This window comes from Thamnophis elegans, chromosome 4, assembly GCF_009769535.1.
Source record: "Thamnophis elegans isolate rThaEle1 chromosome 4, rThaEle1.pri, whole genome shotgun sequence".
NCBI lineage: Eukaryota > Metazoa > Chordata > Lepidosauria > Squamata > Colubridae > Thamnophis > Thamnophis elegans.
In genome coordinates, this window is record NC_045544.1 from 41,434,000 (window position 1) to 41,453,281 (window position 19,282).

A 19,282-nucleotide genomic window follows, 5' to 3' on the forward strand; every position below is an offset into this window, starting at 1 on the left:
AGTATGATGCCCTGTTTCCCCGGAAATAAGACCTCCCCAGATAATAAGCCCAATTGGGCTTTTGAGCACATGCACTACAATAAGCCCTCCACAAAAAATAAGCCCTTCCCAAAAATATTGCAACACAGCAGCAGCCATGAGGTGACCACGCTCGCCACCTCATGCACCTCAAAAATAATAAGACCTTCCCAAAAATAAGGCCAAGTACTTATTTCGGGGGTCAAAAGAAAATAAGATCCTGTCTTATTTTGGGGGAAATACCGTATGCATTCAAATCCTAATACCTGCCCATTGTCTCACTGACACTAAAATACAAAAGGAATAACCACTCTTAATCTTGGTATTGGATTCATAATTTACATGCTCAATATTTAACTATGAGATTTGCCAATAACCTCTGCATATTTTACTGGAATAAAAATGAGATGAATTATTTTTTTAAAGAAAATATTAAGAAGTCTTATAGAAGGAAAGAAACGGTGATGAGCACTGTGCCTTAGAGTTGACTATGACTGAACAGGGAAATCTTTACTTTTACCTTTTTACTCCTATGCAACCCAGGCCAGGAATAAGTAGATTTTTTTTCTCCACCTGTTATATTTGCTGGAAAGTGTACTGCCAGATAAGTGTTGAATCCTTACCTGAAGAAAATAAAGAAATAAATGCTCCTCATCATTGGCAGATCGTATCCTTTCAACATATAATCAGGAAAATATCAATTTAGCTACAGTTTATCTGAATACATGGGAATAGACAAGGAAGTAGTGAACCTTTCTGCATCCAGTCTTTAGTAACACTGAGGTATGGATATTATAGGAAGGTAGAGACTTTAAATCTGATCTACCTAACAGAATATATGACATTTTGTATCATAATGAAATTATTCCGTGTTACCATACATGCTGAGACACTTTTTGCATATCTGAAAATTCAGTAACAACTGTGAACAGTGAATTAGAAAGAAGTGAGCCAGTAAAGCTAGTTATTCAAGAAAGGTGAATCCCAGGATTATTGCTAAGGCTGAAACTGAACTTCTGAACATGACTTGGTAAACATTCTTATTTTATTTTATTCATAAATAAAGCATTGGTGTTCTTCCAATGTAACAACTTCTAACCAAAACAAGACTTCATTACAGGTAGTCCTCAACTTAAAACAGTTGATGAAGTGACTCTTGAAAGTTACAACGGCACTGAAAAAAGTGACTTATGTCTGTTTTTCACACAATCATTGCAGTATCCCCATGGTCCTGTGATCAAAATTCAGACACTTGGCAACCAACTCATTTTTATGCAGTGTTCTGGGGTCATGTGATCCCCATTTATGACCTTCATGCAAGGCAATGGGAAAGCCAGAGGCACTAAACAACCATGTTATTAAATTAACAACAGCAGTGATTCACTTAACAAAGGTGGCAAGAAAACTTGCAAAATGAGGCAAAATTCACTTAACCAATGTCTCATTTAGCAACAAATGTTGGACTCAGTTATGGTCATAAGTCAAGGATTACCTTTGAAGCGTATTAAATTCATAACATAAGCAAGGAAATCATGCAAATACCCCTTAAAAGCTTTTCAAAATACCAGTAATGTAACATATTACTTCTTATTACTTATACTGTCTCTGACCACTTAATTAAGCCCACTACTAGCACTCTTCTGGGCTTAATTCCCTTATAGGCTTATAAGTAATATTTCACCATGATATTGCAAGCGATTTGTAAATTCAGGCGATAAATAATTTGGTTCAATTTGGGCTTGACATCTTATCCTCAAGCATTTCATTAATTAAGAGTGCTCTGATTGAGTTGAGCTTGGGAAAAATGTTTGGTTTAGATATGTTTTTGTTTAGTGTATACTCATAACAAAATGAATGTATCAAAGTTGCTTTTTCAACAGGCAACTGGACGTTTGGGGTTTTTTTCCTTTGAAAACATTTTACTTCTTATCCAATAAGCTTCTTCAGTTCTGGCTTATTTTCTTTTTTTGTGACGAGCCAGCTTCTTTCCAATTAGAAATGCTATCAGTGTAAAGATATAGACCCATTGTCTCCTGTTTTTTTTTTCTTTTCAGTTCCATCTCAATCAGTTATAGAAGTTGGGGGAAGTGAGCTAGGAGCTCAACCAGCCCCTCATCTTCCCAATGATGTCAACCAAGGTGTGAGCAAGATAAATACAGGACAAAAAAGTTTAAGACTAAAAAAAATTCCCAGAATTCCAAAACAGGGTTTTATGATTGGAGAAGACATGTACAGATGTTCTTTTCCTTTGAAGGAAGCATTAGTAGTTGCCTTCAAGAAAAGCCTTGTTGTATGACATATGTTGGGTTTTAATACCCTGTTCTTGGTGCATCATTATCTTCTCTCATTTCCAGTTACAGGGTGATCTCATTATTATTCTTTCTTTCCTTGCTCACACAGTTTCCATTCCTATCCCTAACCCTGTCTGGTTTTGATAGAGGTTCTTGTTACAGATTCTTGCTAAAATAATTGTCAGGCAAATCCTTATTCTGTATTAATAGGATAATGTTTCCTTTTTCCTATTCCGTGCATGATCGCAGTCCTATTCCTTTTGTAAGTTTTTTTTATTTTTAATTTTCAAAACAAACACAACACATAAAATCTTCCTTTTTTACATACTGTAGAAAGTGTATCAGTTGGTTACAAAAGACTTTCGTGCATCTCTTCCACAGTCATCAAGCATAATTCATATTAACTCAAGTATTTTAACTCAGATATTTATACATGTTACCGTCATCATACCTCCATTTTCATTTGACTATAATCGCAGTCCTATTCTTGTTGCGTAGAGTTTGGCTAATTTTTTCATAAAGAAATGCATCTAATATGAACGTTCTTTTCAATGTATTCAATGCAACTTTAATCTCATTACAAGTCTGGAGTGTATAAAATTATAATCAGTCAAAATGCCTCTTTTCCTATTCGCCTTTTTAATTTTTCATCTTCCTCAAATATGAAGAGAAAAACCCAGTGAGCCACTGAAAGTCATAAGAATGAAACATTCTACTAAACATTTCTTTAGGTTGCCAGGTTCATGTTAACCATGGAATTTTAAATATATATAGTATGACCTTATCATATTCTTCTCAAGAAGCTTTTCTCCTTATTTCATTGATGTCTATTCCAGAAGATGTGTTCATTTAATACTACCAACATAAACTTGTGTTCCTCTTTTTGCCTAAGTATGGGAAATTAGTTAATTATTTTGCCATGGTTTTCTCAAGGAGAACTATATTAAACCCTTCTCTCAATATTAAATGAGAAACTATTAAGGCCCAGTTTTGTGTAGAGATAAAGTGCTGGATTAGACATCAGGAGACTATCTATTCCCATGATGGTGAACAGGTGGCAGACGGGGCCATTTCTTAGGACATGTGAAGTATTGTCCTGTCAGCTCCAGCCCGCTGGCCAGCTGATTTCAGCCTTCATTTTCGGCCTTTTTTCACCCTCCAGAGGCTTCCCTGAATATGCCAAAGAATAAAATAATACTGTACATATTTTTTGTAAATATATTTAATAAATATAAATGTAAATAAATGTATTATATTTGTAAATTGTAGTTATGTTGAAATAAAAACAAATATTACAATACTATTTTTGCGTTGTATGAAAATTTTTGTTGCTCCATAAAAAATTTTTAATCAAGCCCCCCCCCCCCTTCAATGGTGTCACTCTTTACCAATCTGAAAATCTGATTACCTTATCCAAAGGCTTCTGGAGGCTTCGGGTCCACCATGCCATCGCGTGCCAAAAGCGGGGGGAAGGGGTTCATGCATGCATGGGAGAATGGCACATGCGTGCACGACCCCCTCTCCTGCAGTCCCACTTTTGGCATGCGATGGCAAAAATGTTAGCCAGCACCAGTGGTGGGTTCCGGATCCCGTTCAAACCCAGTGGCGTCCACATGGATGCGTGCTGTGAGTGTACACACGTGTGCAGCGCATGCATGCATCTTAGCACCTCTGCGAGGTTCCGGAATGCTCCAGCTGCTCAGCGGACCATCACGCAGGGGCTGTATGCATCGTGCGCGGAAACACCGAAGACTTAAAAGACTGGTAAGGAGCTCAGGTGGGCAGGTGGGCCCTCCAGAGCACCGTACCAGAACAGTATCCAGTGCTCCGGGCAGGCTCTGGTACGCCCGTACCGGGGCGTACCACCTGCAACCCACCACTGGCCAGCACTGATCTATTCTATTGAGTTCTAGTCTTCTCTAAACATGAACATTGATTGTGCCATATTGGGCCATTCTCTTTCAGTCCATCCCACCAAAGGTTGTTGCAAGGAGATAGGAGGATTTTGTACATTGCCTTGAATTGTGGAAAATAAAAGTAGGATATTATTGCTAATATGAAAGCAAACAAAAGGGTTTGAGGGTTAAGGGTTCATTCTCCGAGCTTGTGAGTTTTCTGAACATTTCATTATTAGCAGGGGTGGTATTTGCTTACTTTCCCTACTGGTTTGCAAATGTGAGCACACGTGTGCATGCTCTCGCTTCGCACGCACCTTGTCCATGCATGCACTTGGCCTTCTGCGCATGGGCTTTGGCTTGAAAATGTGCCTAAACAGGATGGCATAGAGCCAGGGTGGGTGGGTGGCACTCGCAATTTTCACTACCGGTTCAAGTGAACTGCTCTGAACCGGCTGAATACCACCTCTGATTGTCAGCTAGGTAACATCTTCAGCAGAGTTCAGGGGATGGAGTTTTAACAGAGTTTTAAAAAGGATTTGAAAAATAACCTGAAGGAAGGTTGTGTTAACTAGTATTTTTCTTTGTTATCATAGATTATGGACATGAATGGCTGGCATTTGACTGATGAATGGGGCCTTGCTAGAATTACTCCTCAGCAGGACAATTTTGATGGACCTCAGCAACTGAGCATCAGTAACACAGTTGCAAGAACTGTTCTGCAGCCTATTTATTACTGGAGTGCACCCAGTCCTTATTTGGGCAACAAAGTAAGTATTGATCTTTGCCTGAGAGCTAATTTGATGTATCAGTAATGATTTTTTTTTAAAAAAAAATCCTAATTTGCGACATAAATATTTGGTCAGTGAATTTGGTTAGCTAAAAGGAACTAAAGGGGATTTAGAGAACCCAGGCGAAAAATGAGGCAAAGGGTAAGTAGACTAAAGCAAAGTATTTTTGCATTAAGAGCCTCCTGGCAGTTTCTAGTTGCAGATGTTAGCAAAGCTCACATAATTTGCAATACTATTTCTACGACGAAATGGCTGGGAGTCTGTTTTATATGGATGTGTATTTCTTTCAAGTAATGTTATCTCCCTTCCTGCACCTTCACATTTCATTTGTTTTTTCTCAACTTAGCTTGCACAGATGCTGCTAGCAGGTCAGATGTTAGAAAATATGCAATGATTGATGGAAAACATCAGTGCAAGGTGTTCTTGTCCTAGAATCAAAAGATGATGTGTGGGTAAAAGATACATAGTCTTTGCTATATTGTTTAAATCCACACAGTTACTCAAGAGCTGACCCATTGCTTGTGGCTTTGGGGTAGTGCTATAGATGTTTTAGGTGGGATGGGGAGGTACATCCCGTGATCAGCCTATTTCGTGTGGCCCCAATCTAACTTCAAGAACTCTGTGTACTCCTGGTAAAAGAGAGAAAAGGCTGTTAGAAAGAGAAGAAAGAGGTTTGCAGAGAGAAGTGATTTTCTCATCTCCCCATTGTTGTTTCCAATAATGCATCACGTGATGTATCGTGATGGTTTTTCCCTTCTCGGAGCTGGGGTATGCGTGGCCTGTGTGTGACATATCTGGCCCATGGGCTGCCAGTTTGTCACCCCTACCAATGCCATCATGTCTCACTAGATTAGTATCAAAAGAATATCATATTTTCTCCTTCTCTCTGTCTCCTTCATACCCTTATATTAGTTCTCATTAATTCTTAAATATTTCTTAATTCTTATTCTTTGCATTATTAAAAAATAAAGCAGACTGAAATATATTTGAGGCATACAAATGTAAGTCCTAGGATTTCTACTTCATTGATAATTAACCCAGTCATTTTGTTTGGTTACTGTTCTTAAGTAAGAGGGTAATAATTCAAAAAAAAAAAAACCTTGTCCCTTCCTAAGAATCAAAGATTATAGAAAAGCCATGTTAATCTTTTATAATTGTCAGGAAGAATAGAAAACCTCTGGAATATATTTCATATTTGAAGAGGATGGATGGATGGATGGATGGATGGATGGATGGATGGATGGATGGATGGATGGATGGATGGAAGGGCAGGCAGGCAGGCAGGCAGGCAGGCAGGCAGGCAGGCAGGCAGGCAGATAGGCAGGCAGATAGGCAGGCAGACAGACAGACAATAAGGAAATTTTAGAATGAGAATGGCAAATGTATCTTTGGTTTTCTACTCTTAGGGATCTTATAAGCATACCTAAATGAACCATTAAGACACTAATTCTAATGCGTGTAGCTGAAAGAAGGGTTTGGGTATGCTTGGGTTGTCTTTTCTAAAATTACCTCAATGATCTTTCATTTGAATGCTGCATTATCCCTTTGATTGGACAGTAATAGTTAAATCAGACTTTGGGCTGATCTGCATTACCAGCCTATCCATACCATCCACATAATGAGGTTGCACCATTCCTTAAAGGCAGAATGGCCTAATATTTTTTATTTATTTTGATTATTTATATCCTAGTATTATTTTTGCAAAGAATTCAAGCTGGTGAGCACATCTAACACACTTTCCTCCTCCTATTTTCCCCACAACAACAATCCTAGGAAGTGAGTTGGACTGAGAGAGAGTGTTTGGCCCAAGGTCACTTAGCGGGCTTTCTTGGCTAAGGCAAAACTTGAACTTACACTCTCTTTCCTTCTAGCTTGGTGCCTAGAACAAACTAGACATTACCCTCTGTTTGTCCGAGCCCACTAAGAAGTCAACTTTCATCTTTTCACTTCTACTATGAGTCAGAAATAGTGTTTTCCAGCTATTCCAACCCAATCTATGCTGCTGAATTTGCTTGCTGCTTTCATTTCATTCTAAGTAAGCACTTTCACTACTAAAAATGGTTGCAGGAACTGGGCATCTCTAGTTTAATGAAAAAGAATGACTAGGGGTGACATGATAGCAGTTTTCCGATATGTCAGGGGTTGCCACAAAGAAGAAGCAGTCAAACTATTCTCCAGAGCACCTGAGGGAAGGACAAGAAGCAATGGGTGGAAACTAATCAAGGAGAGAAGCAATTTAGAACCAAGGAGAAATTTCCTGACAGTTAGAACAATTAATCAGTGGAACAATTTGCCCCCAGAAGTTGTGAATGCTCCACTGGAGGTTTTTAAGATATCAATTTGTCTGAAGTGGTGTAGGGTTTCCTGCCTAAGCAGGGGGTTGGAATAGAAGACCTCCAAGGTCCCTTCCAACTTTGTTATTCTATTCTATTCTGTTCTCTAGTCACTGTTGCTTTCTGCTCTTCGTGGCTATTTTTTTAAATAAGTTCACTAATAGAATAATGAAAAACTGTCCCCTCCCCCCCTTTTTTACATTTATAAAATGATGTTCTGTAAGCAGAACATCAGATACTTGTCATGGTAAAACAGAATAAAGAGTGCAAATCTAGAAAAGGATTTCTTAATCAAACTTCTTGTCCAGCTGGTTTATGCATGAGGGTCAAGCAGTTTAAAGCATCAGGGTGGACAAGCCCCCTATTAGTCATTAAAAACAAAACTTTGAATTAAATCAATGCCATCCTTGATGCGTTTCCGTGATATATCCCTCACCACCAGGGATGGGTTCCTGCAGGCATTACTACTGGTTTGGCGCCTGAATAATTTTGCACGCAACGCATGTGCGCATTTGCACTTGTACTTAAAAAGGTCTGTGCATGCACAGAACATTAAAAAAAGTGGAACATACATATTTTTTCAATGAAGATTGCGCATGTACAGAGCAGAAAATCAAGATGGTGCTGCCGCGGATATAACTGGTTCGGTCACGTGTCTGGCCGAGTTACTAATCTTGGATTCTATCCTGGATTCTATTTCTGACGCCTCTGGGACCTTAAGAACTTCGAGCCCTACCGCTGAATAGAACATCCCCCCCTCCCCTTCCACCAGAGACAAGCATTCTTCCTCCCCCTATGACTCTTTGATCTGGAAATGTTACTAGGGGGGATGGCTGGAATGAACTTAGCCACCAAACTTTTCCCACTATGGTTAACCTCCTGGCTTACACTACTGCAGCTGCTACCCGAACTCACCCTGCCTCCCAGCCCCCCCCCCTCCTTGGACTATATTGAACTCTTTAGAGGAGCCCCCTTCGACCTCGTATTCCTCTCGGAGCAGTGGAGTTATGATCTTGGTCTGAGGGGTAATGAGATCATACCCCTGTCATGGTCAGACCACTGCCTACTGAGGCTAGACTTCCGGAGGCCAAACCCCCACCGTAGGGAGGAGGAACCGACCAGGTGGTTCCGCCCCAGGCGACTTATGGACCCTGTAAGGTTCCAGACGGAGCTTGGGGTTATTCCTGATACTCTCGCCCACAGTTCGGTGGAGACTCTTGCTGCTGCCTGGCACTCGGCAGCGTCAGAGTCCCTGGACCAGATTGCGCCACTACGGCCCCTCCGGGTCAGCGGCTCCCGGAGGCCTCCTTGGTTTACTGAGGAGCTCCTGGAGATAAAGCACCGGAGGAGACACCTAGAGCACCAGTGGAGATCCGATAGGTCCGAACCGAACCGAGCACTTTTGACAGCATGCACCAAGGAGTACATCCGGGCATTAAGAACAGCTAAGAGAACACACATTGCCACCTTGGTAGCGTCCGCCGAGTCCCGCCCAGCCGCCCTGTTTAGGATAACCCGCTCCCTCCTAAATAGGAGGGAGACGGGGGACCCCTTACAGGGTAGGGCTGAGGAGTATGTTCAGTTCTTGGCGGACAAAGTTGCTCGGTTTCGGTCAGACCTGGACTCCACCCCCGCAGATCCAGCCGAGACACAAGGGAATGACTTGGCAGACCATCTCTGGGTTGAGTTTCAGGATGTTGCCTCCGGGGATGTGGACAAGGCTATGCGAGCTGTGAGTGCCTCCACCTGTATACTGGACCCGTGTCCCTCCTGGCTGGTTGCCAACAGCAGTGAGGTGATACGAGGCTGGATCCAGGCGGTTGTTACCGCCTCTCTTCGGGAGGGGCACTTCCCCACCGCGCTTAAGACAGCGGTGGTGAGACCCCTCCTGAAGAAACCGTCCTTGGATCCAGCTGTTCTTAATAACTACCGTCCAGTCTCCAACCTCCCCTTTGTGGGGAAGGTTATTGAGAAGGTGGTGGCCTTCCAGCTTCAGCGTACCTTGGAGGAAGCTAACTACCTTGACCCCTTCCAGTCAAGCTTCAGGCCCGGTTACAGCACAGAAACCGCTCTGGTCGCATTGACCGATGATCTCTGGAGAGCCAGAGATGGAGGCCACGCGTCCATCCTGGTTCTCCTTGACCTCTCAGTGGCTTTCGATACCATCGACCATGGTATCCTTCTGCGACGACTGTGGGAGGTGGGGGTGGGCGGCACTGTTCTGCAGTGGTTCTCCTCCTACCTCTCGGACAGGTTGCAGTCGGTGTCGGTGGGGGGCAGAGATCGTCCCTGAGGCCCCTAACTTATGGGGTGCTGCAGGGTTTGGTCTTATCCCCCCTGCTGTTTAACATTTACATGAAACCGCTGGGCGAGATCATTCGGAGGCACGGGATAAAATACCATCAATACGCGGACGATACACAGTTGTATCTGTCCGCCCCGTGCCAACTCAATGAAGCGGTGGACGTGATGAACCGGGGTCTTGAGGCTGTTAAAGACTGGATGAGAGCTAACAAACTGGTACTCAACCCGGACAAGACCGAGTGGCTGTTGTGTTTTCCTCCCAACAATTTGGCTGACGTTCCATCACTCAGGCTGGGGGGTCAAAATTTATACCCCTCAGACAGGGTCCGCAACTTGGGAGTCCTCCTGGACCCACAGCTGAGTTTCGACCACCACTTATCAGCTGTGACCAGGGGGGCATTTGCCCAGATTCGCCTGGTGCGCCAGTTGCGGCCCTACCTGAATCGGGAGGCCCTCACAACAGTCACTCGAGCCCTTGTGATCTCTAGGCTGGAATACTGCAATGTGCTCTACATGGGGCTGCCCTTGAAGAGCATCCGGCGACTTCAGCTAGTCCAAAATGCAGCCGCGCGAGTGATTGTGGGCGCACCACGGTTCGCCCACATAACACCGATCCTCCGTTAGCTGCGTTGGCTACCTGTTGGTCTCCGGGTGCACTTCAAGGTCCTTCTTACCATCTACAAAGTGCTCCATGGTAGTGGATCTGGCTATTTGATTACCGATTACCTCCCTTCGTCCCATCAGATCGCATAGAGTAGGCCTCCTCCGAATTCCATCCGCCAGTCAGTGCCAACTGGCGACTACGCGGAGGAGAGCCTTCTCAGTTGCAGCCCCGACGCTATGGAACAATCTCCCCGTGGAGATCCGCACCCTCACCACCGTCCAGGCCTTCCGCACGGCCCTCAAGATCTGGCTATCCCGACAGGCCTGGGGATAAGACTTTATTCTCGCCCCTCCCGAATGTTGAATGAATGTTGGGTTTTTATTGCTAATTATTTTTATTCACATTTTCTTTTTGTGTTTTGTCCTGCACTCCCCTCCCCTATTATTGTAAGCCGCCCTGAGTCCCCTCAGGGAAAAGGGCGGCCTATAAATGCTTAATAAAATGAAATGAAAATAAATAAATAAAGGGAAATGAAAAAAAAAAAATGAGATTTTCCCTCTGTTCTCTTGTTCATGGTGGAATTTACTTAAATCTCCAGGAACATTTCCCAAAGTAGTTTTTTCAAGGGTTTTCTCCTTTAATCTTTTCTTCTTGGTTAAAAGATTGGTTAAAGATCAGAAGGACAAAGGGTAAGTAAGGGTTTGATTGCATCTCTTGAAAGAATATGGATATTCTGTTCAGGGCAAAAGATTTCAAAGAAGTTCAACTACCTTCAACATGAGCCTAGAGGAGGGTTTTGGTTCTTTACTCCAAGTAGGATTAAACATTTCTTGTGCTTCTGGCTGATATATTTTCATTTCTCCTTCCGACACTACTCAAGAAAAGAAAATAAGAGAAACAATGTCTGTTATTCAACTGAGCACGCTCAGCATATATTTCATTTGTAATTTGGAAGGACTTTATTTGCTCTCAGAGAGCTTCTGTATGAATGAAACAATTTTTCTTAGTAACTGAATCATATCAATTTTTGATACCATAGTACTACTGAAAAAATGCACAAATTACTGTAGTACATCTTAACTGCCTTGTTGCATCATGTGAATTATAGCCATGATGGCACACTTAGAGGAGTTAATTTAGCACCTTGCTGTGAAAATAGAATATTGCATTGTTCTAAATAGCTAAAACTGGATTATGTCAATTTTTCTAGATTGTATTTGTTTATAGTACTACAAATACAATAATTCTTCTGAATGTGGTTTTCTGGAATTAATTGCGTGGAATATAATTTCATTGTATCTATCCATTTTTTTCTCACCTTCTGTCTGGTTTAATTGCTAAACCAGATACCAGGTTTCTCAAATATTGTACCCTCAAAGTGTACTGTATTATGATCTGATGTACTAAGTCACCTGTTGGTTTAGTCTCCCAGAAATTCCTCCCTGCTATTTCAGTGTATATTCTATTGCAGAAGGTTATTTTTGTGGTGTTCAAAATTGTTTGTTTTGAACATTCAGATTCCATATTTCAAATTGTTCTCAAGTCCACTTCGAATTGGACATAAAATATCCACGCTATTGGATTTGCACAATGTCCCTAATAAAGAATAAACCTAAAGCTTTTCTTTACTTAATCTGCTATGGTTTGCCATTCCATAAGACTGGGAATCAGAGAACATGATTGGAAGAAAAATGAAAGGACAAGAATCTTGAACATTTTCTGAGGACTTAGAATTTATTTTATTTATCTACCTGCAAGCAGTTAAATAAGAACACTACATATCTCTTGGGGCAGACATGGTATGTGCTCCCACTTGGTATGATTCAATAATACAAATAAAATCCTCTATCAGAAGCAGAAATAAATAACCTAGAAGTCCTTGGTTCTCTCTACTGTAGTAGCACTGATACGAATATGTGTTGTAAGGAGTAATAAGATGCTTATGTGTGTATATTTTATGTGTAAAAGATCAGCTAGTTAGAGAAAAGTCTTGCTTTGTGAAGATTTGCATGGGTAAAACCCGTCCAAACCTTTGCCTTTCTCCACTTTCTTAACTTCTTCGGGCTGTTCTATAAGCTAGTTAAGGATGTATATATGTGTGTGTATGTGTATGTATATATGAGTGTGTGTGTGTCTATATATATACACACACATATGTATACTACATGTGTATACACATACATACAAAATACACACTTATATATATACACATACTATATACACAAACAGTATATATGAAAGGGATACACACACACATATAGTATACATACATATATACACATACTGTATACACATGCAAAGTATATATGAAAGTGGTACACACACATAGCGTTCATGCATATATACACGTAGTATATGTGAAAGGAATGTTTGTGAGTGTGTGTGTGTGTGTGTGTGTGTAAAAGCATACAAAGTATATATGAAAGGGATACTGTGTGTGTGTGTGTGTGTGTGTGCGCGCGCACATATCCAAAAGACCTCATAGTAGCTGAGTTGCTTCATAGCTTCAAGGAGAGTATCCAGCCACATCAAATGCTTTTCCCTGGCAGAGGACATTGATCCGTACAATTATGGAGGAATCCACCTTTTCCTAGCAATTTGATTATTAACAGACCTTGTAGTTTAACTGTATGTGACAGAGGTATGTCTTTGAGCATGTCAGTGGGATCCACCTTCAACTTGAAGATAAGGCTGTTTGCAATATATCTTTAAGGAAGTCAATGAGTCTTCACCTTCAGTTTGAAGATATCTCTTATATCCATTGGCAACCATTTAAAAAGAAACAAACAATTCCAGTGTATTTCCTAATTAATGGTAGCTAGGATCCTGGTTCCATAAAGAAACTTTTCTTACAAGTACAAAATGGAGTCCTCAGAAGTTCTTGCCTTTGCTGAAATGTCTAAGAATCTTGAGATTTTATGCATTCTAACCATGAGGAAAGCATCTTCTAACTCCATTTTCAGAGAGAGCACTTATTGGATTAATTGAAGCAAAGCAAGCTTCTCAAATCAGAAGTAGAATATTCTATTCGACTTGAGTATAATGTTGAGTATCTCTAACACTGGAAAATTTAAACAGTTAAAGTTGCCATTCAAATATACATCAAAATGTCTTAAGTGTTTGTTCAGCATGAGAAATAAGTATGTCTGAATGTAAATATATAAGTATTTGCAGTTGGACAGCTACTGCAAATTTATGTATACGTGTATGTGTGTGTGTGCACGTGCGCACACATGCACACTCTAAATATAGTCAGTAGGGTAAAACAACTGTCTATGTTTATTGTTGCTTATGGTGTGCCTATGCTACCGTTGCTCCTGTCAATCCAAAGCTGTGAGGTAATGGTCTATGAATCAGGAAAACTGCTGAAGTGTGTATTTGGCCTTCAGTTTAAGAAATGGATGCCCTTATCATCATAATAAGCTATTACCATTGATGGGTCACAATTCATTGAAAACACAGTCTTAATTGGCTGAATTCTGTCAGTTTTCCTCAAGAAAATGGGTAATGCTTTGCAGATAACAGTCAGTTGCCCAAGAAATAGCACATTTAATATTTCACCACATTTCAGTCTATGTAGAAAAAGGGATTTAACCCCAGAAATCTATGCTTCACAAGGATGATTTTTCCCCCCTGCACTCCTACCCCGTTATTGTCTCATGAGGCTCAGAGGAAATTATTTTTTTAAGGAAGTTGATAAAACTTCCAGCAAATCACTGTATTTTAAAGATCTCTTTTTCATGTGTGCTTCTTTTCTAAAGACGTTTGTCATTAACTTGAAGGTCTCTTGTGAAGCTGGCCTTTTCCCACACTTTTCTTGAAGAGCCAAGCATTTGGCACTAATGAAAGTTAATGAAATTCTTATTATAAAATGCAGCCTAGATTATGTTCTAGGCATTAATGAAGCTATGTTGACTTATTGAGACATCTTTAGCTAGAAACGTTTGAAAGAATAAAGCTCTTCAAGAAATAATAGCACTCCTTGTTAGGCTTCAGGCAATCATGTCAAATACTGAATTATTCTGTTAATTGGCTAATGTTCATTCTTGCTTTTTAATTATTTTCAAAATAATTTGATTCTAAATTCTGATTTACAATTGCTATGATATTAATTTTCTGGATTGTGATATTCAGCAAATTCCATAAGTTTTGAAATTCTGAAAAGAAGCCATAAAATATTTTTTTTGTTCTATGTTCTATACTGTAGAAATAGCACATCAACTATTTTGAAAGGCACAAGTTCATGAAATATACTGTATCTACTGGCTCCATCCAGATAAACTTCCATAAATATACAGAATAAAATAATAATTAATAAAAAATAATGAGACAATACAGAATATATGTGTTGACATCTTCCCAAAGACCTTTCAGAAAGTCCACTGGGTTGTGATAAGATATAACTTAAGAGTTAGGAACTTGCCTACTTAAACCCAGCATTTTCACCTTAATATTTAAATTGCAAGTGTGTAATTTTTGATGTGCAACACTGGCATTGGTGGACTACAAAACACTTCGGATGTTAAGAGATGTTTGACACAATTTTTAGAAGAACACAGTTCTAGAGGAAACATGGAATTTCTCTTCAGTCATGGCCACCTGCAAATGCTAAGGACTTCTAATATGATTTGGAGCAAACTCTCAGCTGACCAATCAGTAGACTTATGCTAATTAGACAACTGAATACAGGCTCCAACCACACATGATCAATTAGGGAACCTGACAGTACTCATTTCTGAAGGATTTTTTTTCTGAGCTGAAGAAACTGAGTCGGGGAGGTTTTCACTTCCTTGTATTTTTTCCACAGATAAAAAAAAATAAAAATTGTGGTGGCTCAATAACTAGTCAGTGCCAGAACTGGTGGAGTTGAAGGGCTTTTCCTATTCCTTTTTGCTTTTCATTCATCTTCTGTTTTGCTGGTAGGAAACAACATGACTGACAGGAGCAGTTACTTTAGCTCCAAACACATTTATGAAACTAAAACTAATTTCCTCTGATCCTTTCTCTGGTTGGTTTACAATGGTTGCCCATCTTTGATTCAATTAAGCAACTTATATTAATAGAGTCAGTCTTTTAATTCAGTGCGGGCTAATTCAAACCCTTTTCATCTAAATCAGCTCAGGTTAGTTGGCACTAGACTTCAATAAATGGTTTTGCCATTGAATGCAAACCTTTTGCATTTTCATTGTTATGTCCCCAAACCTCTTAGTAGAATTCTTACTACTATAGGCTTCCTTGATTATCTTCCTTTCCTTTTCCTTCCCTTCTCTTCTTTTCTTTTGAAATGTCTGTTTCAAATAATACTATTTATGATTTCCCGGCATTATTGCAAGGAAATAAACAAGTGTAAGCAGGGAAAATTTATGTTAAAAACTATTATTTCTTAAAATAAGGTTAGGCTATTGCTTTTCTCCAAAGCATTTCCACAGGATTCTCCATTTATCAACCTGTCTATCTATATCTTAGACATATATGAAAGTATTTTCTGAGAACATATTCTTTTTTTTTAGGTAACTGTCTTTCATGACATTTCTTACATGCTGTGAAATGTTGCAGACAATAATGCAATGCTTAGAATTGGATTTCTGAGTTTTATAGTTGCTGCCTCTGAGGTAGAAATTACATAAAATAATAAAGGCAAAACTGATACATGATTAGAGGGAAGTAAATAGAAGAAAGAAGAAATCCACTTAGAAAAACAGCAACATACACACACACACAGGGTAGGGGGAGAGAGTTTAACTTACTGTTAAGTGTTTTTTGATGTAAAGTATTTAAATACCTCTGTGTCTGTTTCAAATACAATACTTCTGCACATCATATTCATAATTATATCTTCATGAGTGGAAAGGGTAGAGAGGGCATATCTTTCTTCATAATTATATTGTTAAAGCCGTAATTGTGTAACTATGTCTTGAAATTTACTTGGAAGAGTGGATTTTACTTTGCATAAATGTGCTGTGGATCAGTGTCCTTAAAGCCACCTTTAGAAATTATGAGTTAAATTTAATATCAATCATAAAGAAGAGTTCAGTTCAGTTTCTTGCTCTTAGAACAGTTATCCATGATTTATTTCAAACCAAGCAGATTAACACAGATCTCTCAAAAAGTAGGCACAAAAATGATATTTTGGTAATATAGCTATAGGTGAATGCATGAAACACTTTGTGCTAAAGACACTTTAAATCGATTCACTTGATTTTGTTAGAAGGCTTTTCAGGTGAATGATTTTGATAGTGAAATGTAGCATGCAACATTGAACACAACTAGGAACTAAATGAGCTTCTTGCTACTGTACATATTATCCATGATTTGGTTCAGAGTCCATCACTGCAAGGCCCTGAAGTCCATAGAACTGGTTCCAGTTGGCAAAACTATTGCTATAATTAAAGCTGAATTATAGATCATGATATTTAGATAAAATTATTGCTAGAAAATCTACAAGGTCCCTTCCTGTCCTATGATTCTATGATCTTAAGTAGAGCTACTATATCTGGGCCAAAAAAGTCACATGACGGCAGCAAAGAGATAAAGAAAACACTTGGCTATCTAAATGGCATCTGTATTCCCCTCCCCCTCAAAAAAATGCAGTACTTGAAATTAAAGTACAAGATATATTCCATCCTTTTGAGTTTGGTAAAATGAGAACCCAGATTGTTGGGGTCAATATGCAAATAATGCTTCTATATTGTAGACTTTCCAGAGATTTAGATATAAGATCTTATTGCAATTGTGAGCAATTATTTGCTGTCTCGCTACCTTTTATAAAGGTAGTTTGTGATTGTGAGGTTGAAAGCAGAACCAGCTGTTTGAGAGTTACAGAGATTTGTGTTTTTGAATCTGATCTGTTTTCTCCATCCTGCGAGGAATGAAGATTCAAATTATAAGTCATATTGTCATATAGATCATTGAACTGGGAGTTGCTTAGGTGTCTGGCATTTGCTGTTTGGCAGGGAGTGGAATGAATGAATGATGTGGAGAGTGTTAAAATGGTGTATCAGTGAAGCTTAAGTGAAGCATTCCTTATCTCCCTCACAACTAAGCCACGGATGGCCTCCTGCTTCAAAGCCATAGAGAGGAATAACTCTTCACCTTAATCTGCCAAACTGGGTTTGGTTCATGCTCAGTAGCCATTTTTTTAAAAAAAGAGGCCTTTAGTCAAGGCACATTGGCTGTTTCATGAGACCAAGCAAAACCAGAAGGCAGAGTGTATTACACTGAAGTGGAGCAGTGAACCAAAATGCAGTATGCTCTGCTTATATATTGTTTGCCTTCTTTTTTTATCATCTTTCTCAAAACATCTTCCTACCCTTAATACTTAGGTGTGGGCATATATGGTTCTGTCAGCCTCTGCTTTGCTGCTGCTTCAGCTGCCATTGAAATGGGGAGGGGGGCATGGTATTTGGGAGGGGACTGAATGTTGTGCTGGAGGAAGATTCTAGAGTTTGAACTGTCCACCTTACTGCGCATGTGGAGGAGGAGTGTTTCCCGCCAAGGCTAACGGAACCAGCATTCCATCCTGGTGATGCCTTTTGAAGTTATCTCACACCTGACAATTGGGAGAATTATGATTGGACTGTGCACGGGATGCCAAGGGTAGGGGAATGAATTATACAATATATTATTCTCTTTCGCGCCTAAATAATCAGACTTTGCTTAGCTTCGCTTCTAATCATTTATAATTAGTAAAAGTACACTTGATTTCTACCAATGGAGTCCTGTGGTTTTCTTTCCTGATTTTTGAATGAAGAAGGGCTGACAATAAGCGAATCTCAAACTCCACCCTACCAGGAGTTACAACCTACCGAGGGGGGTATTCTCACAAGAAGAAAAAGAATGTCTTTGCATGTGACTGATGAAGAGGAAACTGAAGGGGCAGCAGCAGAACCATCTTTAACTGAAAGGCTGGCTGGTCTAAGAGTGGAAGAGCCTACTGTTCATCCCCGATGGACTTTGGGTGTGGGGCAAAAAGAGGAGTCTGAGGAGTTGGATGCAGGAGTCACAAGAAGGAGACCAAAGAAAAAATCAGCAGAATGGAGTGACGCTGGAGATGAAGATTACAAATTGTCCCACACCATGCGACTCCTTGAGGAAGCTATGTCCAAACGCAAAAACCGTGGCAGAGCAATGGAAAGGGAGCAAGCTGAAGAGTTTGAACAAAGGTACTCTATGCATAGGTTAAGGGAGGGTGAAGAGGCCGAGGGGGTTGGGAGCAAGGAAACCGAGAACCAGCCTCCCCCCCCAGCTAGGGCCACTCCAAGAGTAGGAGGGGCCCAGGTGACGCCGATTGGCAAAAGTCCCTCCCTTAACAGCGAAATATAATGGTGATCCCAAAAAGTTAGGGTTGTTTGTCATACAGATTTGGAACTATATGGAAATTTATGGTCCGGATTTAGAAACGGATGATATGAAAGTAAGAATGGTCTTACTCTCATTGGAAGACAAGGCGGCCGACTGGATGGTGGGCTTACACCAATGCAATTCCCCTCTCCTGAGGAATTTTAATGACTTTATGGCTGCAATGAAGAGGAGGTTTGATGACCCGCTGATTGAGAAACGTGGGAAGGTGAAATTTATGGCCCTGAAGCAGGGAAATAGACCGGTGGCTGAATATATTCAGGAATTTCAACAACTGTCAGCGTATATGAGGGGATGGTCAGAAGACGCTTTGTTAGATCAGTTCGCTGGGGGATTGAATGAAAAAATTTACCAACAGTGCCTTAATATACACCTTCCTCGCCGAGTGACTACTTGTTATGAACATGCAGCAGACATTGAGTTAGATTTGGCCAGACTTCAATGCATGAAAGAGGGAGAAGCGGAGAAGTCGCCCCCCCCCATTGGCCCAAAAAGCCCCTGCTCGCACCAGAAGTGAAGGAAAGCTTCGCCGGCAAGGCCAAGCCTTTCATGTGTTTCCGCTGCAGGAAGGAAGGCCATCGTGCCGTGAATTGCCACGTTAAACTGGCTCAGACTGCTCCACCCCCACCCAGAAGAGGGAAAGAGGGAGAGGGAGGGAAAGAGGGAGGGAAAGCAAGGCCCCGGGAAA

The 19,282-nt window shown here is 40.4% G+C and overlaps 1 protein-coding gene across 1 annotated transcript in view; it reads left to right on the plus strand.

The window, feature by feature from the left end:
- LAMA2 (laminin subunit alpha 2) overlaps nt 1-19,282 on the plus strand; it is a 499,033-nt gene that overhangs the window by 217,210 nt on the left and 262,541 nt on the right. Inside the window, 1 exon segment of the mRNA XM_032215335.1 lies at nt 4,801-4,974. Coding sequence (XP_032071226.1) covers nt 4,801-4,974 — 174 coding nt within the window.